We start from the raw sequence: 27703 nt of genomic DNA, 5'->3' as shown, positions 1-27703 counted from the left end.
CAGGACAAGTTTGAATTGGCCAGCACAGATCTATGGAAAGCAGGATCTAACTGCCTCTTGTCGGTGCTAGTCCTGAGGTCTGGCCTGCAGCTAGCTGCCATTGGTCCTTATGGGAGTCATATTGAACCACTGAAGCTTTCGCTGCTTGGTACTGGGAAATGATTTTAAATATATATATATATATATATATATATATATATATATATATATATATATATATATATATATATATATATAAATTTCAGAGAGAGGAAGGGAGGAGGGGGAAAAAACTCAATGATGAGTGAGATTCATTGATCAGCTGCCTCCTATACCTCCCTACTAGACATCAAGCCTGCAACCCAGGCATGTGCCCTGACTGGGAATCAAACTCTAACCTCCTGGTTCATGGGTTGACGTTCAACCACAGAGACACACCAGACAGGCGTGATTTTTATTTGTGTGTTTTTTGTTTTGTTTTGTTTTAATTCCTGAGCCCAACCACTCCCAATTAGATGGACTCAAAGGTGAAATGGGGTATGGGCAGATCCAGACTTTGGAATCCCACATCCTAACTTGATAGTCTTAGTGTAAACTAATTTTTCTGAGTCTCAGCTGCTCTAAATGTATAATGAAGATAGGAACAGGGGGTAAGTGCTCATCTACTTATTTGATGCTAGAGCCACACAGTTTAAAGTATAAACACCTGTTGGTTTTTCTGATTTTTAATATTTCATACCTGAGTGATCAAATCGATGGGGCAACCCCACTGGGTAAAATAGGGAAGTTGAAGCCAGACCATGTTGGGCAATTTGGTGTCTCCCTCGGGCTGAAGCCTGACTGGCTACTCAGCCTCCTGAGGATGTAGCCAGGCCAGTGAGGGACTGGGCAGTGCCTGCTGCTCCCGCTGCACTTGTGCTGGAGCCGTCCTTAAAGGTGGCCTCTCCTGGCTGAGGCAGAAATGGCACCAAGGCTTGCTGTCCACACACACAGCGAGAGGGGGTGAGCTGTGGCAGGGGCAGTCACCGCATGGCCTGCTCCAGTGACAGAGACAGGTCTTCTGATGCTTCATTCACCCCGTTGATGCTGCTCTGGCCACCCTCTTTCCCGCTTCAGTGCACTTCAGCTGCAGAAAGGCTTGTTGACACAGACCGACAAATATGGCCACCTACCATTTGTTGCCCTGAGGCAGATATTCGAGTTTCACCATCTTTTATTGGATACAAAGCCATAAATTTTCTGATGCCTGTGTGAGTCCTCTTAAATACATACACTCAGGTACATTCAGCAAAGGGCATCTATGGGTGACATGGAGCAAAGTGCTGGGATGGTGATGCCTGGTGTGGCAGAGAAGTGGGGCCACTGAAGGCCCCTGGGGACTGGAGGTACAGGCACCACTTAAACAAAATCGAAAAATGCTTTCCACTCCTCTGCCTGATGTGCTTGGGGTGGGGGAAGCCACCCTTTCACGGCTCAGGCCCATTGCAGCCTGGCTGTGCAGGGAAGGCAGGGCCTGGGGTCAGTTGTGGAAGTCTCCACCAGCAGTGCCCACTAGAGCCAAGCCTACTCATGCCAGCCAGGAGGCAAGCCTGGGTCACCTCAGGCCTCTGAGTTGAGTGCACGACCCCTGCCAGGGCAGAACTGAGGCTGGAAGGCCAAGGCCAAGCCTCCCTGGGCCATGCCAGTGGTGGCAGGTGAGGCTCGGCCTCAGGTGGGGAAGCCTGCCTGATTGTCAGGGCGGTCTTGGGACTGGCCCGGTTCCCAGGGGTTGGGGAGGGAATAGGACCTGGCTGCCTTAGTTGGCCCTGGTATTCTGATTTCTGATCTCCACCTAACCCTGCACCTTATTCTCAGGCAAGGGCTGCAGAACACCACACTTGTCCAGGAATAAATACATATACACGATACACAGCAATATATACAGAAATGCAGGCCTGGGACAAGGCTGGGTGAGCAAGCATGGCCAGCAGGGCTAGAGAGATGTGCCAGGCCCCTTGGGGAGAGAAGTAACACTCACCAGGGGTGACGTGCTGGGACAGATCCCATCAGTTTGAGCCCTCTGAGCACAAGGGCCCTGCACCCACTCACCATATCTCCTGTTACCACCCCAAGTCCAGCAGGAACTGGGTCTTTGGCACCGATAGTCACTCTGTTAAGGTCTTCCATTTAGCGCCTTAGGACTAGGATTTGGGCAGCTCCCACTTAGGGCCCAAAGGACTAGAGGCAGGACCCAAAGACAAAGGACGGAGCCAAACCTTGGAGCCACAGACCTTAAGAAGGAGGCGGCTTTTCTTTTTTTTAGGCAATTCCTGAGGGGCTGGCTCAAACTCCATTCACTGGACTAGGAATACCTGAGCTGCCTTGGTCCTTCAATGGTCTCTCCTGGCAGTGAAAGCCATGGTTCTGGGCAGCCTGCTCCTCCCCCTCTGGGATGCAGACATCTACAGCATCTCCTTTGTTCCCTGCCAGTGCAGAGGCGGCAGCCCAAATAAAGCATGGCCAAACGCTCGATCCAAGTACTCAGATTCCCAGGCTGGGTTCAGGCTGTATGACAGGACGGTGGTTGGGATACCAAGTGGCCCCCACCCATGGGCCCCCTATACAGGCCTGGGCCCCTGGAGCAGGACCTGCCTTGGTTTGCTCTTTGAACCTCCTCTTTGCATCTTGTCAGGTGTGAGATAGGGGCGAGTGAAGGATGGCTGGACCCTCCATCCGTTCCCCGTCATCAGCCCTAGCTATAGGGTTGCCAAAGAACAAATGGAGCATTCCCACCAACAAAAGCTCCCCGCTTAGCAGCAGGGCTCACCCCCCTGAAGAGAAGCAAAAAATAGCATCGAGCTGGTGTGGGTGGAGGCCTGCAAACTTGCCAGTTCTCAGCCACGCAAGCCTATTGGCCCGAGGGGCAGGTGTGCAATGGGACATACTATAACCCATGTTCCTGTTGACAGGGGTCTGGGCATGTACAATATATACTCCCATACATCCTTCGCTTGGCTGGACTTGGGGGGTTTTCTGGAAACAGCCAAACCTGTGAGAGGCAAACTTCCCCCCCGCAGGAGAGGGAGTCTTGTTCACTCCGCGGCCTGCAGTGCTGGTGGTGTGCAGGGCTGTCACACAAATGAACAAATGAGTGAATAAACCTGCTACTGACATCCGTCCTTTCTCCCACTTGAGCTCACTGCCCGGGCACTGACTTCCTTTCCCAGGGCTGATGCCGGGCATCCCGGTGGGCACCCACCCAGGGAGAAACTGCCCAGAGCCTGTGTTCAGAGACAGAGGCTTCCTGGGGCAGAAAAGGTCCCGGTAGGGCAGGCTCTGGCCAAGCAGGGCACCCCTTTGTGCTTTGTCCAGGAGACAGGGAGGGCAGCACCTCTGATCCTGGGGTCATGTGGAGCAGGGCTTTGGAGGGTGCAGTTGGAAGGCAGGACTGATGCACCCAGAGCAGCCAGGTCTAAGTAGACCTCCGCCTCCCTCTAGGCCAGCAGAGTTGTGCTTCTTCCCACGATTCCTGGGGGCAGGGCTGAGGAGGAGTCAATAAAGCCAGCTGCTCTGGAGTGGAGCTACCACACCGCCAGGGCTTCGTGCGGGACAGGACAGGACAGGGAGTTGCCCACATGACACCCTTGGTATTTGGGGATCTTCAAAGGGCAGGGCCAGAATAAGCCATGGGAGGAAGTCATCAACAATGGGAAGAGCCAGGAGAACTGGGTGTGGAGCCAGGGAAGCGGGGTGCACCGCTGAGTCTGTGGGGCCCAGCTCTGGGGGCCTCACTGCAGGGTAACCCAGGGCTGATCCTTGATGTTCAAGCTAGGTTGTAGCAGAAAGTTGGGTCCCGGGAAAGAACTGAGAAATTGGAGGAACCCTGCCTCAGCCACCAGCTGCCTAGTGATGAGGGCTGAAAGCCAGTCCTGTGCAGGAGAGAAGGAAACCCTAAGATGAAGAATGAAAGAACTTTCCAAATGAAGGTTGGCAGGACCCACCTCAGCCACTGTGGGAGCTCTGAGGAGGAACTGGGAGACCTGAGTCTCAGTGCTGGGACCTGGTCCTGTGGGGACCGTGGGAGGGTGAGTGAAAACCCCACTTGCATCCATTCTGTGGCTTCTAAGCCAAGTGGCTCTGGCTTGGGCCTCAGAACTACCCCCAGGCAGAAAACTCCCAACCGAGCCCTTAGCCCATGGGACCAGTTCATTCTTAGCTCGATGGGCCTAGCTTCCTTAAAGGGCTACATCTTTAAGCAAGCCAGACAAGGAAGCAAACCAAACCAGCCTCCTCCCAGCCTCGCCCAGGCCCCCATACAGAGGTCAGCCAGTGACTGACTTCCTCCCACACAGCCTTGGGGATCCAAAGGCCATCAGAGTCCTGCCCAAGCACCTGGATTAGAAGGCCATTCCTGCTCTAGCCGGTTTGATGCCATGGATAGAGCATCGGACTGCAGACTGAAGGGTTCAGGGTTGGATTCCGGTGAAGGGCACATGCCTGGGTTGCAGTCTCAACCTCCCAGTAGGGGGCGTGCAGGAGGCAGCCATTCAATGATTCTCTTTCATCATTGCTGTTTCTCTCTCTCCTCCCTATCTGAAATCAATAAAATATATATTTTTTTTAAAAAAAAAAAAAAAAAGGAGGCCATTCCTTGAGGACGGGAACTGCTTCTCACAGGTGACTGGGTTAGGATTGCTGACAGGTATGGAAACATGCACCTTTTAGCTCAGAATTGAGCTCTTGTGTGTATGGGAAATGCGGTTATTGGGGGAGGGAGGTCTTGCCTATATCAATAGAAACTTTTTTCTCTTCCTGGCAATTTCCTCCTTTGGGAGAGATGGTTTCAATGTCCCGGGGATAAAATCTGAGTGAATGTTTTGCCCTTCCAAGCCCACTCCCGCTACCTCACCTTTGGCTGACACTTGCCCAGGCTCCTCGGCCCGTGTGTTATCCTCAGAGAATGTGGACCCAGTCCCCGGTGGGCTGTCTGAAGGGTGCCCCACAGAGGGCGGGGACGGAGCAGGGCGAGGAGAAGAGCCCTCCTTACCAAGTCTGACCTGCCTGGGGCCTAGCAGAGGACCTGACGGCAGGCTGGGCCTCACGAATGAAGGCCTGCCAGAGCAGCCAAGGGCCACTGGGTGGCTATTGCAGACCCTCAGGGGGAAGACACCAGGTGCTGGTGGTGACAGCTCCTCGCTGGCTGTGCCCAGAAGGCTGCTCCAGCTGGGGATTGGGTAGGGGCAGGGGGCAGCTTCTGTCCGAGCCCCTGCCCTGAAGAGACAGTTCCCAGGGTCAGGCCTGTTGTTCTGCTATCCCAGGAGAGGACAGGAAACCGTCAACCCCTTCCTGGAAGCCAGAGATGACACCAGGCCTCTGAAGGTCTAGTCCAAATCAGGGTCCCTCTGGAAGTCCAAAGAGAGTGCCCTGGGTGGGGCTGGCAGGGGCCCTGCCGCCCCTCACCCGGGTTAGCAGCCGCCTTCCACCTTGATGTGCAGGATCTTAGAGAAGCCGGGCCTCCGTCGCAGGGCCTGCAGAGCAAACCCGGGTTAGTTCTCCTCAGGGCCAAATCCTCAGGGTCACACAGGTGAGGCTTTCTTCACATCACAAACCCAAACCCCCAGCCCCAGCCTAGGGTCATGGGGTCTTGGGTGGCCTCAGAGCCAATTCCTCACCTGGAGTTTTGTCACCATGTCTTCAAACAGCTTCTGGGCCTCGGGACTGCTGGGCTCTTTGAAATAATCAGCAATCCCAATCTGGACCACAATGGACTTGAGGTTCCGGCAAATGCCTGGGAAAAGGTGGGTAAGATAGGAGCCCGAGTTTGGCCGGGCTGCCTCCTCTCCCATCACTAATGAAATCAGAACCTACTGAGAGGCAATCAAATGCCAGGCACTGAGATCATAACCAGGAGAGCAGACCCACACTGCCCCGGGGCTCAACCAGACAATGGGAGCAGGTGGAAGGTGACGTCAGAGCAGAGGCCGCGGTGGACTCTGGGAGGATGCGTGGGCAACAGCTGGGCAGGAGCTCTGGGAACTTCCCTGGCAGAAGGGACAGTTGTGCTGTGGCCTGGGCATTTGGAAGTGAATTACAGACAGAGTAGCGGAAGTGAGGCTGATGGGTCTCGGCTGGAGCACAGAGGAGGGGAGACAGGGAGCAAACAAGTTGGGAGCTTAAGGGACCGAATGTTGCCATGAAGTCAGGAGAGGAGGAGCAGGAAGGTCAGGAGGCTGAGAGGGTCCTGAAGGTCATGATTTTGAAGGCTGAGCCGTTAGTTCTGGCGGTCAGTCCAAGGCAAGGCCATGAAGCTGAAGGGGAGGGAAGAAGAGGATCCTGGGAATAATAAGGTCAAAGACCCTTTGGTGCTCAGGACCTGAGGTCTTGCCGAGGGTCAAATGGTCTTGGATGACGGTCTCACTTTTGGGTGTGGGCAGCCCACGCTGGGCACCCGTGTCCTCTAGAAGGAGGAGGAATGACCGGAGATGGAGTGGATAGCTGGAGGGAGTGGGGCCAGAGGAGGCATGACTTGCAATCTATACCAGGGAAAGGAGTCTTCCCTCTGAACTGTCCTTGGAGGCTCACACACACCATCTCATTTAATCCTCTCATTCATTCTAGAAATTCAGCTTAGGAAATGGGGTACAGAACTCAGATGTACAGTAACCTGCCTGAAGTCACACAGCTAATAAGCAGTAGAGTCAGAATTGAGACCCAGGTCAGTCAAGCCCCAGAACCTATGCTCTTAACCTGCCTGCTCTCCTGCCTCTGCCCTTGGCTGGAGGCTCACATGGGGGCCAATGCTGCTGCATAGCTCCTGTCTCCAACGTGGGTGGAGCACAGGGCAATAGATGTAGCTGAACTGAACTACTTGGGCCACATGTTAGAAGGCCTTGAATGCCACACCGGCCTCAGAAGGCATTGGTGGCAAAGCCAGGGCTAGAGCCCTGGTCAGTCTAACCCCAGCACTGTGCTTGCTGACCAGGAGTGACAGGGAGCTGGTTATGCTACCTGCTGGCAAGGCATGGTAAGAGGTGACACTTGTACCCCACCCCGCATGCCCCATCACTCACTGTTGAAATGCAGCAGGGCTTTGGGGGTGACGGGGGTGGCCGTGAGCACCAGCATCTCCAGCCCTTTCAGGCCTTCCCGGCAGACCTCAGCCGCCACCTCCTGGGTGATCTCCGACACGTGGTCCAGCTCCAGGACCTGCAGCCTCATGCAGTTTCTTGCTGGGAAGAGGAAGAGGGGAGGTGCTGCTGACCGAACCCTCCGGGTTACCTCCCGCCCACCCGATGCCCCTGCTATCACCCAGGCTGCAGCCCAGAGCTCCTCTGAGATTTCAGTATCGCGCCCATGCCTGCATCCCACTAACCCCACCCTAGCCCCAAGGAAAAACTTACCGAGTGATGCCAGGCCCTGCACCCCACAGCCGGCACCCCCAACCCCCAGGGCCCTGAGGTGGGGCCAACAGCGACCGATCATCTGCAGGCAACGATTACTGAAGCGCAAGGGCTGCTGGCTGGAGAATGGGGGGAAGGAAGGGCTGTCAGGAAAGCTGCTGGTTATGTGACACCCCGAGCCTCATCCTCCTTTGGGATCACCTTCAGGCTCACCCTTGGGCAAGGGCCCCACCAATCACCCCAGCTGCTCAAGTCAGAAACCTGGGATCATCCCTGACTCCCCCTCCCTCATCTCCTGCCAAGACCCATGGATTCCGATTCCTGAAAAAGTCTTCAACCTACAGTTCAGACCATGATCAATGTTCCTCTGGATTATGACTAGACGACCTGCTGCTAAAGGTAAGCCAGTCATTCCTACAGTCCCTCACTCAGTCATTCAACAAACGGCTGTAAGTATCTACTAAGCCAAGGACAACTGAGCTAGGCCCTGGGGATGTGGTGACAGTACAGACATGGTCCCTGCCCTGAAGGAGCGGACAGCGGGGTGAAGAGGGGCACAAAGAATGTTACTTGTCTGATGTAACCCCATTTTTTAAGATCTAAAATCCCCAACCGCTTCCCAGCACTTTCTAGATAAAAAATGCAAAAATCTAAGCCCCTTAGGCAAGGCCTCCCTGACCTTTCCCCGACCTGCCTTTACACACTCACTGCTGGGCTCTGCCTACCACTCACACCAAACTGGCTGCTTCCCTGAACAATGCATCCCGCAACGCTCGCCCAGGCCACAGACATCTGCCACACCCTTGGTGCCACAGATGTGGAACGGACGTTTCAGCCTCTGCCCTGAGAACCATGAGTCTCGTGGAGACTGACATATAGAGAAACTGTTGCAAAGTGGCCATAGCAGGGTGGGGACAAGGTGCAGTCGGAATGAAGGCAGGAGAGCAGTGACAAATTCTCCCAGGGACACTGGAGGGCTTGGGAGGAGTTGTCACATGAAGAGAGGGCTTGGAGGTCAAGGTGCAGGGAGCAGAAAAGCCTGACATGTTCGAGGAGCTCCTAGGAAAGCCATGAGCGACACCACAGCCTGGACTCACCAACCACCAGCTCTTTTGTACATTTATACACTGACCACCCTGAACTGCCTTTCACGTGCCAAACCAACCTCCCTAGTGTTCACGCCTCACTCACTGTGGGCTTCATGGACACATCTCATTTGAGCCAGGAACAGTCCTAATAAAGTCAACAGATCCCTAATATCACCTTTACTTTGCAGGCTGAGAAACTGAAGCACAATTGGGTTGCCCAAAGTCATACTCTATAACCAGGACATGATGTTAAGCCTTGCTCCTAACACCTAAACACACAGATTGATGAATGCGAATCTGGTCTCCCCAACAGACAATCGATTAAGTGGGCCTAGATCTGCTCAGTCCTCAGCCGCAGACCCCACCCAACTCTGTCCCCTCCTCACCCAGCCAGGGCTCACCAGGGGTGAAGTGGCGCCACCTGGAGGGAGACTATCTCTCTGCAGCCTGCGCCCAGGGCCCAAATGACCTCATGGCCAACGGGATCTGTGGCGCTCCTGTTGAGAAGAGACAAAGCTGGGGCCACCCACTCTCCCTGGTGGCCTCTGCTCCCTTCCCTGAGGCCACAGAGCTCTTGGGTCTCTGCCTGAGAGCCCTGGGAGAAGGGTATGCAGAGCAGAGTGCAGGGACCCCTCTTGGGGATGCTTCCGGTGGGATGGACCCACCTGTAGGTGACGGCCTGCAGAGCGCGGCAGTAGCAGCTGGCCAGCCAGAGCGAGCGGTCGGTGAGGATGTTGGGGCAGTGGGAGATGCGCAGGATCAGCAGGTTGCCCCCCGCCGCCTTCAGCAGGGACTCCAGCCCCGCTTCCAGGCAGCCCCTGGGGATGGCCAAGAGGTCAGGGAGAGGCTGTGGCCCCCTCCTGCTCTGAGAAGCATCCCCACAGAATCCTGGGTCTATGGCCCAGGAGCACCTCCCACCCACGCACACACCCCCCCCCACGGCCTCACCGGGTGCTCCGGGCATACTCCTCCTTGCTTTCCTTCTTGCCCCGCTGCCGAGGCTTCAGGTTCTGCAGTGTCAGCGAGTGGGCCTGGGTGCACCACTGAGCCAGCATTGCCAAGAACTGCAGGGAGAGAGGCGTGACGGGGGTGAGGGGCCTGAACTTGGTTGGCTGGAGGTGGACCAGCTCTAGGATAGGAGCTCCATGAGAGCATTTTAGGAAACCCGGCAAGAGTTGGGGGGGGGTCTTGTAAGGACTACAAGGACCAAACCTGGAGGGACCAGATGCTGGAAAGCGGGGGGATGGGTGTGTGTGCGCACGCTCGTGTGTGTGTGTGTGTGTGTGTGTGTGTGTGTGTGTGTGTGAGCTCACAGCAGGGATGAGTGGGAGGGCAGGGAGAGTGGGCAGAAACAGGTACCTTGGAACAGACTCGGGCATTCTCGAGCAGCACTCGCGTCCAGACAGCAGGGTGGCGGGCCACAAAGCGCCAGTCGCGGCAGACCTCGGCGGCATGCAGGAGGGTGCGGGTGTCCAAGTAGGTGAAGATGCAGAACAGGGCGGCTCGCATCTTGAGGATCTCTGGGCTGATGACCTCATTGGAACGTGAGGGGCTGCCCCTCTCTGCTCGCCGACCCCGCCCACTGCCTCCCTCAGAGCGGGCTGCACAATACCAAAGGGTCAAAGGTGAGTGTGGAGGGTCAAAGGCCAGCATGGCGATGTAGGGTAGGAGCTGCAGGAGCCCTGGGCATGGGGGACCCATGCTGGGGGACCAGTGCCTTGGGAGAAAGACAAGGGCCTCTGCATTCCTCTCTTCTGCGTCACCCCGCCCCTAATTTTGCAAATTAGAAAAGGCAGTCTTTCCTCAAGTAAATTATTTTTAAGATAATATGTCATCGCATAGTCTGAACTCACCCCCGAGATGAGGCAACTGAATCAGGTTTGGAGAAGGAAAGGGTTTGGAGGGTTAGGGTATGGATGGACGGAAATGGGGCCTCTGGGAGCAGAGGCAGGTGAGAGGCTGCCCAAAGCAGTCACAGGGGCAGCCCACACCCTGACCGGAGCCCTCTCACCTCCTGGCCCTCACCCGTCCGCGTATGTGCATGGCCTTGTTTCTATAAGGAAAGGCACCCCTCCTCCAACTGCTTCAGGGGCCACAGAGTCCGGAGCCAACACCTAGCTACTCTCCTGTAAATGTCAGTGAACCCACCACATCAATGGAGCCCCTTTGGTGTGGCACCCTTGGGCACAACCCAACCGGAGTGCCCTGTGCTGCAGCACGCCCTGCCGCAGGAGGTCCTGCCGGGCTGGCAGGGCGCAGGGTGGGAGTGTCGTTCTCACCGTGGGAAGTCTGGGCTGGGGAAAAGGAGGTGCAGGAGCCCAGGAGATGTGCTGCCTCAGCCCCGTGTCTTCTGAGAGGGCCTGCACCAGGGGAAGCCTGGCCTCTCTGCCCACCCCCCTAGGACTCACCTGAGAGCCGGCAGCTGCTTAATGGCCCAGCCACAGCAGGCCCAGGGCGGGGGACGTCCGAGGGGCCCTCAGCCTCTGACTCGGTGGTTCGGGAGCCCACGTCCGAAATGTCACCCTCCTCGCCCTCCGTGCTGTGCCGGCGGGGTCTGCGCTGCCAGTTCTGAATGGCCTGGCGCCGTAGGCCTGAGCTTCGAGGGGCCTGAGCCCGCTCTGAGCCACCGTTGGTAGCCGGGGCCCGTGTGCCCACGCCCCCAGGGTTACTGTCCTCCGGGGCCCCTTCTTCTGGCCGGGGCAACTCCAGACTGTCACTGTCATAGCAGCCTGAGCTCTGGGATGCAGCTGGGACGCGGCTGGAGGCCCTATGGTGGGGTGGAGCAGATGGTAAGGAGAAGGGAGAGGCACCAGGCCTGCCAAACTCCCCATCCCACCCCTAACGCTGGCCAAGGGCAACCCACCCACCCTACTTCCCAAGAGCCCGCTCTGAGTGTGGAAAGGCAGACGGACAGAGGGGACCCAAGGAGGATGGGGAGAGGGGAGACCAGCCTCCAGACAGGTCAGCCATTCAGTGGGCCAGGGTGAGGGTGGGCTGCGTGGGGGGCAGGGAGGTGGGCCCGAGGCTTACCCTGTGCTGGGAGAGGAGCCATGCCGTGACACCGCATATGTGCTAGGCATGGCCATCCCCACGTGGTGTTCTCGCTGTGGGCCCCCAGAGCAGGAGGGAAGGAAAGGAGGGCAGAGGAGGCAAGAGGATGAGAAGGAGCAGGTAAAACAGGGAGCAAGATGGAGAGAAGAGGAGAGAGAAGAAGGAAAAAAGTTGGGAAAGATGGACAAATAGTAGACAGACAGCCATAAGGCAGGCTCGCCAGCCGCCTCCGCATACCCACCCCGCATCCCAGGCCCAGCTTGTGGCTCCTGGGCTCTCATTTGCAGGGATGGGCCTCTGAATCACACCCACTACAGCCCCAGGGGCCTGCGCTTCTGCCACCTCAGAGGGGCTCCCCTATTCCTTGACCCCCTACTTCAGGCCTACAGTCTGCTCCCGGGGAAGAGCCAAAAAGGGAGCATCCCAGGGGGATGTCAGGCCACACGTGAGGGGAGTTTGTGGAAATCAGGTGTGCGGGTGGAGGAGGGAAGGGCGATGGGCACTCACCACTCTGCCTGGGCCCCGGGGCCCGGGCCCAGCTCCACGGCCCAGGCTGGCACTCGGTGTGCTGCCGCAGCTGCTGCTGATGACCTGCAGCTGCCGTTCGGCACGGTCAGCCCGCTCCAGGAGCTCCTCGATGAACTGCTGCAGCCGCAGCTTGGCGCTGGCCTCCCGTGCCGCAGTCTCCTTCAGGAACTGGTCGATCTGCACCACCTCCCTGGGCCCGGAGCAGTCTCTTACCCCCGTGCCTCAGCCTGTCCGCCCACCCACCCACCCTCTAGAGGAGGCCCTGGCCAGTGGGGGAGCGACATGGGGCACAGCTGCCCCTGGTGTCTGCTCATGGTCACATGGAAACACATAGAACAGGCCCAGGCACACTGTCCCACACAATGGCACACACAGAAATGCCAGCATACCCTAGCCGGCTTGGCTCAGTGGCTAGAGCGTCAGCCTGTGGACCAATGGGTCCCAGGTTCGATTCCGGCCAAGGGCACATGCCTGGGTTGCGGGCTCGATCCCCAGTAGGGGGTGTGCAGGAGGCAGCCGATCAATGATTCTCTCTCATCATTGATGTTTCTATCTGTCTCTCCTTCTCCCTTCCTCTCTGAAATCAATAAAGAAATATATTTTAAAAAATAAATAAATAAAAATTATAAATTGTTTAAAAAAAGAAAGAAATGCCAGCGTATATTCTGAGTTACACACTCACACCCCACTCACCCAGCCCCACACAACTGGACATCCCTGTGCCCCAGGCATACTCAGTCACACACAGCCACCTCCTGCCTCCAGACACACTCACAGACACACACAGTCACACAGCCAAGTACACAAAGTCCAATACATAGCCCCACTCAAATACATGTATTCATGTTCATTCGCAGGCACACAGTCTGAGAAAGGCACAGTCTCACCAACACATTCAAACACCCCCTAACCCCACCCCCACCACACACACATTTTTCAGAAACATTCTCAGATGCAGAAGCACACTTCCCATTGCACTACCACCTCCAGGAGTTCCATGTACACACAGCACACTTAAGAGTCACAGAGTATTTACTCCCAATTGCATTCACAGTCGTTCATGCATCCACTCAACATTGACTGAGCACCTTCTTGGTGCCAGGCACTGCTCTAGGTACTGGAGACACAGCAGTGAATAAGCAGAGAAAAATTCCTGCCACCATGGAGCTTGCATCACTATGGGGACAGATGCATAACATCTACATATTTCATCATTCTACACTTAAAGACCAGAGACATAAGGAGAAGCAACGAAGACTGAGGAGGAGCAAAGAGACAGAAGGAGATCCCAGGAGAGTGTCCTGGAAGCCAAGTGAAGAATGTGTTTCACCGGCCGGCCTGGCTCAGTGCTTGAGCATCGACCTATGAACCAGGAGGTCACAGTTCGATTCCTGGTCAGGACACATGCCCGGGGTTGCACGCTTGATCTCCACTATGGGGCGTGCAGGAGGCAGCCGATCAATGATTCTCTCTCATCATTGATATTTCTATCTCTCTCTCTCCCTTTCCTCTCTGAAATCGATAATATATATATATTTTAAAGAACATGTTTCAAGATCATGGACTCGCAGTCCTAAACACAGCCATGACACTGTTGGCCCCACAGGCACCATCATTACATGCTCATGGCCTCACACACAGACACACTCATTGCCACACTCACGGTGATGGCAGTAGCACAATGACTCACAGGGTCACCCACTAGGGAACAGTGCCGGGCACATTCACCCACGGGGCGCGGCGGGCCACTCACTGCTGCTTGCGGCTCAGCTCCTGTTCCTTGTGCACTAGGTCCTGCTTGAGTGAGGCCAGCAGCTCCACGCTCACGTCCACCTGGCGCGAGAGCTCAGACGCACGCTCCTCCAGCTCCTCCTTCTCGCGCCCCAGCCGCGCGCTCTCCTGCCGCGCCGTCTCCAGCTCCGCGGCCTTGCGCTCCAGTTCGGCTTGCAGCCGGCCCACCTGGCCGGCGATCTTCTGCTCCACCTCCTCGCTCAGCCGCTCCAGCCGCCGGTCCACCTCCAGCTTCTCCAGCGCGCGGATCTTGAGGCGCGCCAGGCCCTCCTCGTAAGCCACATCGGCGGGCGAGGGGGAAGCGGGCGAGGCGGTGGTGGGCCCGGGGCACGGGCTGGGGCCGGGCGGCGGCGTGGAGCACGCGGAGGAGGCCACGGACTTACGGGCGAACAGCTCCCCCAGCGGGATCTCAATCTCGCGCAGCGCGTAGCGGGCGGCGGCGGCGGGCACGAGGCCAGGCTCCGCCAGCTCCTCGCAGGGCAGGCTGGCGGGCACCAGGTCGCCGGGGAAGTGGGCGAGGGGCGCGTGGTGGTGGTGGTGGTGCAGCAGGTGGGGCGTGGCGGGCGCCGGCCCGGCCGCCTGCTCCTTGCCCTGGAAGGACGTGCTCTCGAAGACCTCGCGCCGGGCGCCGGGCACCGCCAGCAGGGCGGCGGGCTCGGGCACTAGCGGGAAGCCAGACGCCGCGGCTGCCGCTGCAGCGGCTGCGGCACCTTCGCAGATACTGTTGGTCTTGGAGAGGATGTAGAGGGTCTCGTACGTGTGGCTGTACTCCAGGTGCGCTCGCAGAGACGACAGGCTCCGGAAGCGCTTGTGCTCCCCGCAGCGGGGGCAGCGGTACGGCAGGTCCAGCGAGGCCATGGCCCCGCCGCCCCCGCGGCCTCCGGGCTCCACCGCGGCCGCCCCGCCGATCAACCGGGTGCACTCATGGGGGGCCGCGGGTGAGCCCCCCTGCGGGATCAGGAAGGCTCAGGACACCCGCGGTCGGGGGTGAGGAGGCTAGAAGAGAGGGAGTAAGTCTTAGGAAGGGTTTCTCAGCTTCCCTTCCTCACACCCCGTACCCCGTACACGTGAGGAAATTGACTTTCCATGAACAACATGTGCCCAGAGAGAGGGGCGAGGGGAAACCCATGGCCGGACCTCCCAGAGGGGGCTGGCTTGCTGTGCTACCCGTGCAAGGGCCTGTGCATGTAGGAGAGTGAACAACAAAAGGAATTCTTTAAGAAAAAAAAAAAAGGCATTCATTTTGCATGGCCAGTATGTTCAGTGGGTTTAGCATCGTCCTATGGACCAAGAGGTCCCAGGGTGCGATTTCTGGTCAGGGCACATGCCAGGGTTGCAGGCTAGATTCCCAGTGTGGGGTGTGCAGAAGGCAGTCATTAGATGTGTCTCTCATTGACATTTCTATCTCCCTCTCTGAAATCAATAAAAATATATATCTTTAGCCGAACCGGTTTGGCTCAGTGGATAGAGCGTCGGCCTGCGGACTGAAGGGTCCCAGGTTCGATTCCGGTCAAGGGCATGTACCTTGGTTGCGGACACATCACCCGTAAGGGGCGTACAGGAGGCAGCTGATCGATTTCTCTCATTGATGTTTCTAACTCTCTATCCCTCTCCCTTCTTCTCTGTAAAATATCAATAAAATATATTTAAAATATATATATATATATATATATATATATATATATATATATATATATATATATCTTTAAAAAGACATTCATTTTATTTATAATAGTTCCAACCTGGATATAACCCAAGTGCCCATCACCAATAGAATGAATAGACTGTGGTATATTCATATATTCATAATGGAATAGTAACCCAGCAGTAAGAAAAGGAACCATTGGTACATGCAACAACATGGATGCAAGAAGCAAGACCAGAGTGCACACTAGGATTCGATATACGTGGAGTTTAAGAACAGACCAAATTGAAGATGACAAAGTCAGAATGGAGGTTACCCCTAGGGGTCTCTATGGACTGGGAAGGGCAGGAGGGAACCTTATGTGATACAGGTGTATACATATGTAAACAATCAACTGTACACTTGAGATTCATGCACTACATGTACCTGACTGGATGTATGTTACATCTCAAAAAAAATTCTTAAAAGATGTGCTTATTTCCATGTCATGCGAACCACACCCATAAGACAGGCTGGACAATTGGTACCATGATGCAGTGACCAAGATGTCACCTCACCTGACAATACCCCTGTGTGTGTCACTGTTTGTTCCTGCCCTCTGTACCCTGCTCTCCAATCCCTGCCACTCCGGGCACCTAGGTCCTCTCCTCAGATTTCATTGCTAGGTTCGTCTCCAATAAGTGGCCTTGCCTGCCCTTTACTCCAAGGGTCATAATATTTGTCCTCCCCAGACCTCCCTCTTCTGGCACAAGCAGCCACGCTCCTGGAATCTCAGCTCTGGTCACCCTCAACTCCCACTGTGCATCCCCCCATCACCTCTGGCTTCTGGTCAACCCTCCCCTGCCTCTTGGGATGTCTACCCCATTCCTCACTGCCTTCTTCTTTCTAACTACCTGCAATCAGGTTTCAACCACCCTCTGATGGCAACGTGCTCCACCAGATCACAGCCCACCTGCTAGTCAGACAATTCACTTGTCACCAGGTATCTTCACCGACTTGACCCCTTGGCTGATTCTCCTGACCCCGCAGTCTTTATAGGTTACCATCAGGGTGCCTAGTTTGGGCTCTCTGACCTCCTCTTCTTGCTGCTTTCCTAATCTTGTCTCCTGATAGGTCTTCATACCCCCTTTGTCTTATCTTCTCCCCTGGCAGTCTGATGAACTCCCTGGAGTTAACTCACACCATAAATCCATTAAGTCTCAGCTCTGCCTCTCCATCCTGACCTGTTCTTGAGTTCCATTTGCTTTGGCATTTCCACATGGATGTATGAGTGTGTGATGTCTGTTCCCTTTGCAGCCCAGTCCTCCTCATGAGAAGAGCACCCTGCTTTGACCTTGGGGAACCATTGTTCCTTTCCCATTTTCTCAGTCCATGTGGTCTGGGTGGGGGTTGATGGTCCATCCCTGGCTTCAGGGATAAGAATGTGATAAAGGCCTGGTCGACCAGAGGCTTGGGATGAGCACATATCACCCAAGTTGAGTATTTCCTCATTGAGCTAATGAGTTATTTCTCCAGAACTTCTTTGGAACTACTGGGGGAAAGCATCGCTTTGGGCTCAGGTTTCTAAGCCGATGAGGCCATCTTTGGGAGGAACCACCTGGGAATGAAGCTCACATAAAGAAGCAGAACTGAGCCCAGCTGGTGTGGCTCAATGGTTGAGCACTGACCTATAAACCAGGAGGTCATGGTTCGATTCCCGGTCAGGGCACATGCCCTGGTTTCACGCTCGTGCAGGAGACAGTCAATCGATGATTTTCTCTCATCGTTGATGTTTCTATCTCTCTCTCCCTCTCCCTTCCTCTCTGAAATCCAAGAAGAAGAAGAAAAAGGAAGGAGGAGGAGGAAGAGGAAGGAAGAAGAAGAGAGACAAAGAGAGATTCCTCACAGACACTGTTTAAGCCAGCTGGCCATCGGTCTGTGTTACTTGCACCAGGAAAAAGTTCTCCAGACATTAGAATCAGGAATGGAATTTTTGAAAGTAATAGACCCTAAGAAGGAATTAGCTGAATTAAGGGGAGGAGTACGCTAGTACCGCTCCACCCATTGGGAAGTGGTGAACCCTGCTACACAGCAGCAGAGCAGTTGACCAAGCTCTCCCACTGCCTCCGGAGCTTAGACGATGTTCCCACCAAGGCTGGAACTTTAGGGGACTTGAAAAATGTCACCGTGTTGGGGTGTGGCCCCAGTAAGGTCCAGTAAGAAAGACACGCTCTGGCCCATCTGAAAGCAGAGGAAGAAAATGCTGCTATGCCCAGAGAGGCTCTTTCTGCCTGAGGCCAGCAATCCAATATGGCTGAGAGTCAGATAATTAAGAGCCAGTTCTCTGCTTCTAGCTACAGTCAGCCAGGCAAGGACAGGGAAGCTGGAAACACGGAGGGAGACAAGCCTGGGGCCTGTCAGGCTCTTAACTCCCCAGACCCGCCTGCAACCCTTCTGCTGTGCCTTCCCAGCTCCACAGAAGCAACCACTGCTTTCATTAAAAGCAGCCTCCCACTGGGATGCAGTTTGAGTGGGAAGGGGCAAAGGAACTGTGCCTCCCACCATACAGTAGGGATTTGAACTGCCCTATGGTAAAGGCCTAACTAGAGGCCACAGAACCATGGGCTCCTGGGATGTGCAGAGCACCAAGGCCTGTTGCTAAGAGACAACCCCTCCTGCTTCCCAACACCATCACCAGGGACTCCATTCAAGAATTATAACTTCAGGGAGGTCTCTAGTTTGGTTAATAGCTCTGGGGATGACTGAATGCAAATTGACTGAAAGCTTCCTAATGATTAAGGGAATTGTATTGCCAGAAAAAAACAACCCACAAACCTGGAAAACAAAGGCTAGGGAATATTTAGCTCCTACAGTTCCCCACCCAACAAACCCACACCAATGGGAGGGGACTCCTCAGTGCTCCTCAGTGGCCAAGAGCACAAACGACAAGGGTCGCTGTCTGAAACAGCAGAACCAGGGCAACCAATACAGGGTCCCTGCCAACTGGCCGAGCATGTGGAACATGCTATGGGCTTGTGACCACTGAGTGTTTTTTCTCATCTCCCCTCTTCAGCTGGGAGAGTGTTTGTTCTTTCAGTTATCTGATTTTTCCTCCATCATTGTAATCTGGCCATACATTGAAAGACCGTGAGGGGCTAGCGAGCTCAGTACCTTGCCAGACAGCTCGCCAAGATCTTGACGTGGACCTGAATGTGGTAATTGGGTAAGAAGTTGGAATGTTTCATTCCCGAGATAGGACAGGGTGTTTTACCCGGCCCATGTGGCTCAGTGGTTGAGCTTCGACCTATGAACCAGGAGGTCACGGTTAGATTCGCGGTCAGGGCACATGCCTAGGTTGCAGGCTTGATCCCCAGTGTGGGGCATGCAGGAGGCAGCCAATCAATGATTCTGTCTCATCATTGATGTTTCTATATCCCTCTCCCTCTCTGAAATCAATAAAAATATATTTTAAAAAAACCACACAGGACAGTGTTTTGTTAAGTTTTGTGAGCGATAATTGCATTACGATAAATAAAACTTTGTAAAAATTTTATGGAGGGATTCTGTGTAGGTCTTGGACAGCCAAGGGGTAGAATGTAGTGGACATGCATTGTTTTTGCTGCTCAGCTCCAGTCGCCTTTTGTGGATAGACCCCCAGTTTTCCCTTAGAGAACCATTCCCCCGACTTTGAATGGTTTTTGGATAGGGCTGACCCCACACCTCCTAGCTCAGTGGTTCTCAACCTACCTAATGCCGCGACCCTTTAATACAGTTGCTCATGTTGTGGTGACCCCCAAACATAAAATTATTTTCGTTGCTACTTCATAACTGTAATTTTGCTACTGTTATGAATCGTAATGTAAATATCTGATATGCAGGATGTATTTTCAGGGGTCGCGACCCACAGGTTGAGAACCGCTATCAGGGGAGCACAGATGACATTAGCCTGTTCATCACAGTGATCATTCAGTAATGGGCTAATTCAGCCACTCACGGACCTCTGCTCAGCGGGTAGAACGTGAGCCTGGATCTGCTTGTGGCCATTTCTGTCCTCTCTCTGGGCAAGGAGAAAAACAGACTATGGATGACATCCCTTTGAGCATCCAATCCAGATGTGCCTGAAACTTTAACCCAAGACTTGTCAATTGTAATTAGGCAGCAAATTCTTTTGGTAGCTTAAATCAATTGAATTGGTTGCCAGTCACTAGTAATGAGACTCTGGACTAACACAATGACCCACCGTGTCAAGAAAACAACACCTTGGACTTCCTCTTGGCCCCTCCCCAGCATCCCCATTTCCTTCACTGGTGCTGCCACCCTCCCCCCTGTCACACCATACCCACTGGCTGTGTTGCTTTTGCTCTCTCCGCTAGCCATCAAGACCTGCTGATTTTTCAACCCAATTGTTTTCATGCTTCATGCTTCTCTGGGCCACTGCCTCCTCACACCTAGGACTGCTGGCCCAGCTTCAGTCTCACAGCTCTGTTCCATCCCATATTGGGCACCAGATCCCTCTGTCTCCAAATGACTCCTGCTCCTGCTCCGTCAATGGCTCCCCATCGTCTATTAGCTGCAGCCAAACTCCTTAGCTTCACACTCTGGCATCACTGCATTCCTGCCAATTTGCACATGAAAAATGGCCCGGCTGTTTTACTTGCATTTCTTTGATTACTCTAGCTGGACATTTTTTTCACACACTTATCAGTCACCTGTGTCACTTGGTGACTTGCCTATGCACTACTTTGCTCATTTTTAGACTGAACATTCATATTTTCTTATTGATTTGCAAAGGCTTTTTATAATATTGATCCTTTGTCATTTATATGCTACCAATATTTTTCTCAAGTGTGTTGATTGGCTTTTACCTTTATTTATGATTTTTATTGATATACTAATGTTTAAAATTTGCATCAGTAAAATCTTTCTGATTTCTGATTTTGTTGTTATGCTTAGGAGGTCCGGCCCTACCCAAAGGTTATGTATAAAGTTACATATGTTTTCTTTTAGTACTTTGTGATTCCTTTTGGTAAAAGTACAGAAAAAAAATTCTTAATTAAGGACTTTAAACAAATAATCTTAAAACCATAAACTTACAATGACTTGGTAGCATGCAAATATTTCAGGCTGCGTGGTTTCCTTTTATACAATGGAGTTTTAATCCATCTAGAAATTTTCGTTATGTGTGGTGGGACCCGGATCTAGAAAAATCCAACTTTTAGTTATGGACATTTTCATACATACTCAAAAATAGAGAGAATATGGTTTTGAATTCCCATGTACCTATCTTCCAGCTTTGACAATTATTAACTCATGGTCAATTTTGTTTCATGGGTACACTGCTCCCCGGCTTCACACATGCCCCACCCACCACTGGATAATTTTGAGAATCCTAGATCCCATATTATTTCACCCCAAAATACCTTAGTCTGTATAAAAGAGGACTTAAAATTAAAAACACACACTAATATTTAGTAACTGCTCTAACATCACCTTCCTTTAGCTATTTTAAAACCTCAGAAGTACCCTTGAGAGGTAAATTCAAAAGATGTTTCTCTGACAAGACCAGCAAAATAAAAAGCCCTCTGGTAAATCTATTCAAAGAGAAAAAAGAAAGGAAACAAACACATAACACTATAATGAGAAAAGGGGTATAGCTGACAGAGGAGGTTTTTTTTTCAAATTACTGAACTGCTACCAGGTACACCTCTTGGCCTCAACTTTTGAAAATCTTGATGAATTGAATGCTTTTCTAGGAAAATATAATGTATCAAAATTGACTCAAGAAGAAATAGAAAACCTGAATAGACTAATAACTATAAATAAAACTGAAGAAGTTGGCAGAGTGACCCGGGATATTATCAATAGAATGCAGTTTGCACACACACAACTGTTCAGGAAAAGGGTTATTCTGTAACGTATGGTCAGCATGGTGTCAGGACACCTGTGTGTGCCTGTCCATCCAGCTAAGTGCTGATCCCTCCTGTGGGGGTATCTCTCAGGGCCTCAGAAGTGGCCAGCCTTCCTCCCTTCCCCATGTGCTTTTGAAGTACCCTTTGTCTGCACATTACCCTGCTAGAATAGGGGAAGAGAGAGTGTGGGGGTGCAGGCCTGTGCGTGGATGTGCAAGGTGGAGGAAGGAAGGGGGTTCCAGGATCCACGTGGCTCTTCACCTGAGGCCAGCCTTCCCCAGTTCCCTGCATCTGCTGGAGCTGAGGAATAAGCAGGAATGATTCTTAGGAATATTTTTGCCTAGATGTAAATACCTCCTCAGCAAGAGCACGAAGCTTTGCAAGAAGGTGGTGGAGGCGGGGGAGGAAGTAAAAGAAAAACAATAGTTTTGCCTATTTAAATTCCATCACAGCCCAGCCATGGTGGCTCAGTGGTTGAGCACTGACCTATGAACCAGGAGGTCACAGTTTGATTCCTGTTGGGGCACATGCCCGGGTTGCAGGCTTGATCCCCAGTGTGTGTGTGTGTGGGGGGGGGGGGGGGGCGTGCAGGAGGCTGCCAATCAATGATTCTCTTTCATCATTGATGTTTCTATCTCTCTCTCCCTTCCCCTCTGAAATCAATAAAAATATATATTTTTAAATTCCATCACAATCCTGTACTATGAGCACCATGCCAGAACAATTAGAGATTTTCCTTTGTATTCTAGTCTCCCCAGATCAGCAACCGCTGCAGCCCTAAGAACCTGCCTCCCTTTTCAGCCTAGATCTGCCTCCTTAGCATCCCCAGGACCCATTATGCTCCTTCTCCCATCTGAGACACCTATCTCACGTCGACTTTCACTGAAGTCCAGTTCAAGGTTTTCTTTGGGTAGAAGAACCAGTCAGAGGCATTATCTTTTTCTTTTTCTTTTTTTTTAAGGGCTTTCAAGTACGTGAGCCTCATCTCAAATAAGACCAACCATCTCTAGATGTCTGTCTTCTCTGGCTCCTGTCTACTGTCACGTTCTCACATATTGACTCTGCCAGAAACACAGATAATCTTGCATTTTCATGGCTCCACTACCAACTGGTCACTGAGGACCCCTACACTGAACGTTATTCTTTTTATCTGCTCAGTAAGTCCTCTTCAATGGCAATATCTTGTCCTTTCTTTGGTGAGCTACTGCTCTCCACTCCGTGTGGTTCTGACAGGGCTGCCAATGCTGGTAGGGTGGACACATGGCCCAGGCCTGGCCAATCCCAGTACCCCATCTTTTTAGCCATAATGATTGACCCAGGGATGGGCACGTGCCTCAGGCTGAACCAACAGAGTCCTTCACTGGTAACTTATATAAAAGATTAAGGAGTCCTCTTGTCCCTCTGGATCACATGCTAGGATACAGCTGTCTACCCTTGTGAAACCTCTACCCACCACATGGAGAAAACTCACGCCTGGCGGGGAAAAGGTGTGGCAACACTCAGAGGGAAGCTGAGCTAAGAGCTGCAGAGAGAGTCCTCACTTCATTTTTGAGAACCTGAGTACAGTTAGGCCCAAGACACACTCATCTCCCTCTGGTTTTATGAATTGGTACATATCATTTTTTTTTTTTTTTGCTTAAAACAGTCTGAGTTGTATTTCTATCACTTGCTATCAAAAGTCCTGATATTCTTGCAAATCTATAGTTCTAAGCTAGACTTCTCTCCTAAGCTCTATTCAAACATGAGTTTGTTCAATCAACATGCGTTTACTGAATACCTGCTCTGTGCCATGAACTACGCCATGTGTTGTGCGAGGTATGCTGAGGGCACAGACTGATAAGTTCCAATCTTTGCCTTCCAGCAGCCCTTGTGATCTCCTGGGACAGACTAAGGGATTCAACGAGACAGCCATGAGATAAATGGCTGGCACCAGAATCTACACTTAACTTAGCTTGAGGAACTCCCAGAGGAGTCAGTCATCTAGACTGACTCTTGAAGAGGAAAGTGTCACGTGAAAAATGGCAGTTATGAGTTTGGGGAGGGCAAGAAAGGCCACCCTGAGCAGCAGAATCAGCATGTACAAAGGCAAGGAGGTGAGAAAGAGTATATGCCTCCTTCAGGGAAGGAAAATGTAAGCTCCGCGAGAGTAGAAACGGTGGTTCCCCAGCTCTTACATCAGGGCCTGGCATGGGGGAGGTGCTCAGTAAATGTTTGTGGAATGATGGAAAGGCAAGCACTTCATCTGAGGTACAGTTTAGAGAATGGACTACAGAGGCCACGGTCAGGAAAACGGCTGTTGGAACATTGGAAGTGGAAACGGTTAGCCACGGTAGCAGGAGTGCGAGAGCGGGCAGAAGGATGGAATAGAAGCAATTAAGGAAGGAGAGTCAAGAAGGCTTGGTGACAGAATGACTGTGGCTGGTCCAAAGGGAAGAGTCAAGGCTCATTTGAGCTTGGGTGGCTCAAAGCATAATACACAAACAGTGAAGTCAAAATACTCACCATCAGACCTACTTTTTTCTCACCTGGGCATAGTGGCTCAGTTCGATTCCCAGTCAGGGCACATGCTGGGTTGTGGGCTTGATCCCCAGTGTGGGATGTGCAGGAGGCAGCCAATCAATGATTCTCTCTCATCATTGATGTTTCTACCTCTCTTTCCCTTCCTCTCTGAAATCAATGAAAATGTTTGTTTGTTTGTTTGTTTGTTTTTTTAAAAAAACACCTACTTCTTGTTTCCCATCTTAACCAACATCTTCATTATCGACTCAGCACCCTGGATGCAAACCCAAAACATCTCTGAATAAATTCTCAAAGTCCCCCTTAGATCTCATCAATTGCTGATTTTTAACAGTACTTTCTTATAAATATTTCTTAAAATATGTTTTATTGATTTTAGAGAGAGAGGAAGGGAAAGGATGGGAGGCAGGGAGGGAAGGAGAGAGAGAGAAAGAGGGAGAGAGCGAGAAAGAGAGAGAGAGAAACCAGCATGAGCCAAGACTTGGGACTCCCTTTTCTATCCGATAAATTCTGCAGGCCTAACTCAAATGCAACTCTCTTCATGAAGCCTTCCTGGCCTCTTCCTCCAGCTCAAATCACATCACACATCCATCACTCCTTACCACAGCTCTTCACATATCGTAACAGGTATCACATGCTAGATGGTCATGGACCTGTTTGCACATCAGATCCCACCCTATGCAATGCTACTAACTCACACCTGCCTGACACGCAGTAGAAATTAGTATGTTCTTAGAGGAATCACACTGAATAATGGATGGATTTATTTATTTATGTAACCAAAGTGATTTCTTTTCTTTTTTAAAATTGATTTCAGAGAAGAAGAGAGATGGAAACATCAATGATGAGAGAGAATCATTGATCAGCTGCCTCGTGCACACCCCCTGGGGGGATCAAGCCCACAACCCCTGCATGTGCCCTGACCAGGAATTGAACCTGTGAGCTCCTGGTTCATAGGTCGACGCTCATCCACGGAGCCACTCCAGCCTGGCAGGAGAGTGATTTCTACTGCTTATCGCCATGGAACTGGGTGCATTTGGTTACAATCAGATCAACCGCTGGCTCTGCTCCTCGCCCACCGGGAGGTCAGGACTTGCTGTGTCTCCACGGCATTGTTGCTCTAGTGCAGTTCCAAGGCTCAGGGCTTGTCTGCTTCATTCTATTATATCCACCCAACAGAAAGATGTCAAACACAGGCCTGTGCCAAGCACTGGGGACACCAGGATCATGCCTTCACAGTGCTTGCAGTTTAACAATCAAAACAATGAACACTTATCTACTAATTATTCTGGTCAGACACCACACTTCTTATTTAATCCTCAAGACAGGACTGCCAAGAAGGTGGTACCATCTCCACTTCAGGATGAGGAAGTCGAGAGTCCGAGTGGCCACATCACTTACCCTAGCCAGTAAGTGACTGCTGCTTTGGTGGCCTGCAGTGAGCCATGCCTCCTGGTATTCTAGCCCTTATGTGGTCCCTTCCCACTGTGGCTCAGAGCTTGGCCACATGACTTACTCTGGCCAATAGCAAGCCTGAAGCAGGCAGAGATTTGATAAGCGGTCCTACCTACCTTAGGGCTCATCCTCTTAGGATATTTTTCTCTTGGGATCCAGCTGCCATGTAAAAAACATGGGCTGGACTAGTGAACGATTAGACACCATGTGCAGAGGGACCCGAATGGATGAAAAGCGGCCGTGATATTCCTTTCCAGCCAGTCTCTCTCTTTTATTTTTTCAAAGAGAGAGTGAAAAGGAGGTAGAGGAGGGGGAGAGAGAGAGAAACACTGACATGAGAGACACATTAATTGGTTTCCTCACAGTCTCGTGCCCCAGGGCTATGAATCGAACTCACGGTCCTTGGGTCCGTGGGCCAATGCTCTAACCACTGAGCAACCTGGCCAGGGCATCCAGCCAGTCTCTGAACTGAATGTAGCTGAGAGGTGCCAAGTGAGCCCACAGTCACAGCCAACCCACAGACCGTGACAAATAATGAAGCACTTGTTTTCAGCCCCTACATTCTGAGAAGGTTTGTTACATACCAGCGAATAACTGAAACAGTGACGAGCCAGAATTTGAACCCGATACTACCTGACTGACTTCGAAACCCATGCTCTTAGTGTCCCAACACTGTGTTCCTTCTAGATGGGAATGGAATGTTGCACCAATACTATAATAGTCACTGGTGGGCCCATAATAGCACTCAATAAATATTTATTAAATGAATAAGTGAAGGGTGTGGTATGCTACCAGACAGGTAGTAAAGTCTAGAGAATTCAAAGGCAGACTGGCAATAACCTTTCAACAACCGTGACCACCCCTACCTTCCTGTTACAAATATTCCAAAAACAAAAACAAGCTAGTTATCCCTAACTCTAGAAGAAGTGTGTGGGTATCACCAAACTCCCTCCCTCTATCCCTTTCTCTGTTAAATAAAGATCCGTCAAAATTGAGAAGTTAGCAGACCTTGGTCATTCCCCCAACTCCGTACCATGCCACTGGCATCTCCTCTCCTTCCCACTGGCCTTCTGGGTCCAACAACTCTTCCTCCCTCTTTTCATATAAAACCCACATGTGGGAAAGCAGCAGGGAAGGTAGAAATTATAGAAATGAGGGTGGAAGATTTGGATGTTAATAGATGGCTTCATAGGTCAAAGAAATGAAGCCCTAAGCACAGTTTTTTTATCTGCCAGCAAGTAGGAGAGGTGTTCCAAGGAGGGGGCGGCAGCGGGAGGTGTGCCTGTGGATGGAGAAGAAAGGAAGGCCCCTTGCCTCTGCAAATCCCTCTGAATCCCCCACGAAGGCGGAGGCTCTAGCTCTCCACACCTAAGGCTGTGGCCCCACTATGTGTACCTCCCAGAGTCGTCACTGCAGCCTGGTGAAGACCCGCAGGAGTCCATGCATCCAGCCCCCCGCTTCCTGGCAGTCCTTACACTGCCTTTCTGTGCTAAGCTCCCCCTCATCCTCCAGCTCCTGCAAACGTGCACACACCTCCCAAGGTCACACACACGGCTCAGCACCTGGATCCCACACCCAGAAAACCACCTGGGCCCCTCGCTGCACACCCGACCTAAGGAGAGAGCAGGCCCCACTCCTAGTCACAGGCAGAAAGTGGGAAGTGCACACAGGTCTGTACCACACACTCACATGCAGAGCATTGCAGTGGGGCACAGGCATCCAGATCACTATGGGCAGTCACTAGCGGAGGCACTGGGAAATGAGCGGACAGGAGCGTGGGGGCACACACAGGCACACCTCCGGACCATCACACGTGCACACCAGCACGCACACAGACACCTCCACCGTCCCACCCTCAGACACCCCGCACAGGTGCCCAGCCAGGCCGCAACACTAAGCCCCTCCCCCACACCCTTTCAGAAGCAGGTGGGGAGGGCTGGGGTTTGAGGGCGCTCCCCCCTCTTCCTTCTCTCTGGCCCCAGTTCTCCAAGGTCCAGAGTCCCAGTGGGGTCTGGAGCCCGCCCCGCCCCCCAACCTGGCGAGACCGGCTAGAGGGGGCGGGGGATGGGGAGCCTGGTCTCAAATTGTTCTGATTTTAATTCCTTAAATTAACCCCTTCTTTGCCTCTGGCTTGGCCTGCCCAGAATCCCTCCCGGTCGGGTCTGGCAGTCTCGGGGCCTCCAGGGGGCTGAGGGGGGAGAAGGAAGAGGAGGAGGAGGCACCGGCTGGGGTCCTCCCCGCCTCCTCTCTCCAGGAGCGGTCCCGCAGTGCGCCCGCGACTCGTCCTTACCTCCTCCACCCCGCCGCGAGGCCAGGCCCCGCGGCCCTCGGAGAGGGGTGCAGAGGCAGCCCCCGCGTGCCTGGTCCTGGTGCTGGGCCGCC

General features: G+C 52.7%; 1 protein-coding gene across 1 annotated transcript; it reads right to left on the bottom strand.

The window, feature by feature from the left end:
- Window positions 1–1174: 1174 nt before the first annotated feature.
- FBXO41 (F-box protein 41) lies at window positions 1175–27703 on the bottom strand. The gene is made up of 13 exons (XM_059659430.1): window positions 27612–27703; window positions 13779–14812; window positions 12005–12215; window positions 11477–11550; window positions 10855–11213; window positions 9806–10047; window positions 9395–9510; window positions 9112–9264; window positions 8848–8943; window positions 7359–7477; window positions 7029–7187; window positions 5631–5746; window positions 1175–5486 (listed from the first exon to the last, which is right to left on the bottom strand). Exons 2-13 carry the CDS (start codon window positions 14672–14674, stop codon window positions 5424–5426), a joined length of 2604 nt encoding a protein of 867 aa, XP_059515413.1. The 5' UTR covers window positions 14675–14812; window positions 27612–27703; the 3' UTR covers window positions 1175–5423.

This window comes from Myotis daubentonii, chromosome 12 (assembly GCF_963259705.1).
Source record: "Myotis daubentonii chromosome 12, mMyoDau2.1, whole genome shotgun sequence".
NCBI classification, from domain to species: Eukaryota; Metazoa; Chordata; class Mammalia; order Chiroptera; family Vespertilionidae; genus Myotis; species Myotis daubentonii.
The sequence above is the reverse complement of the archived record's forward strand: the minus strand, read 5'-3'. Positions and strand labels throughout refer to the sequence as shown.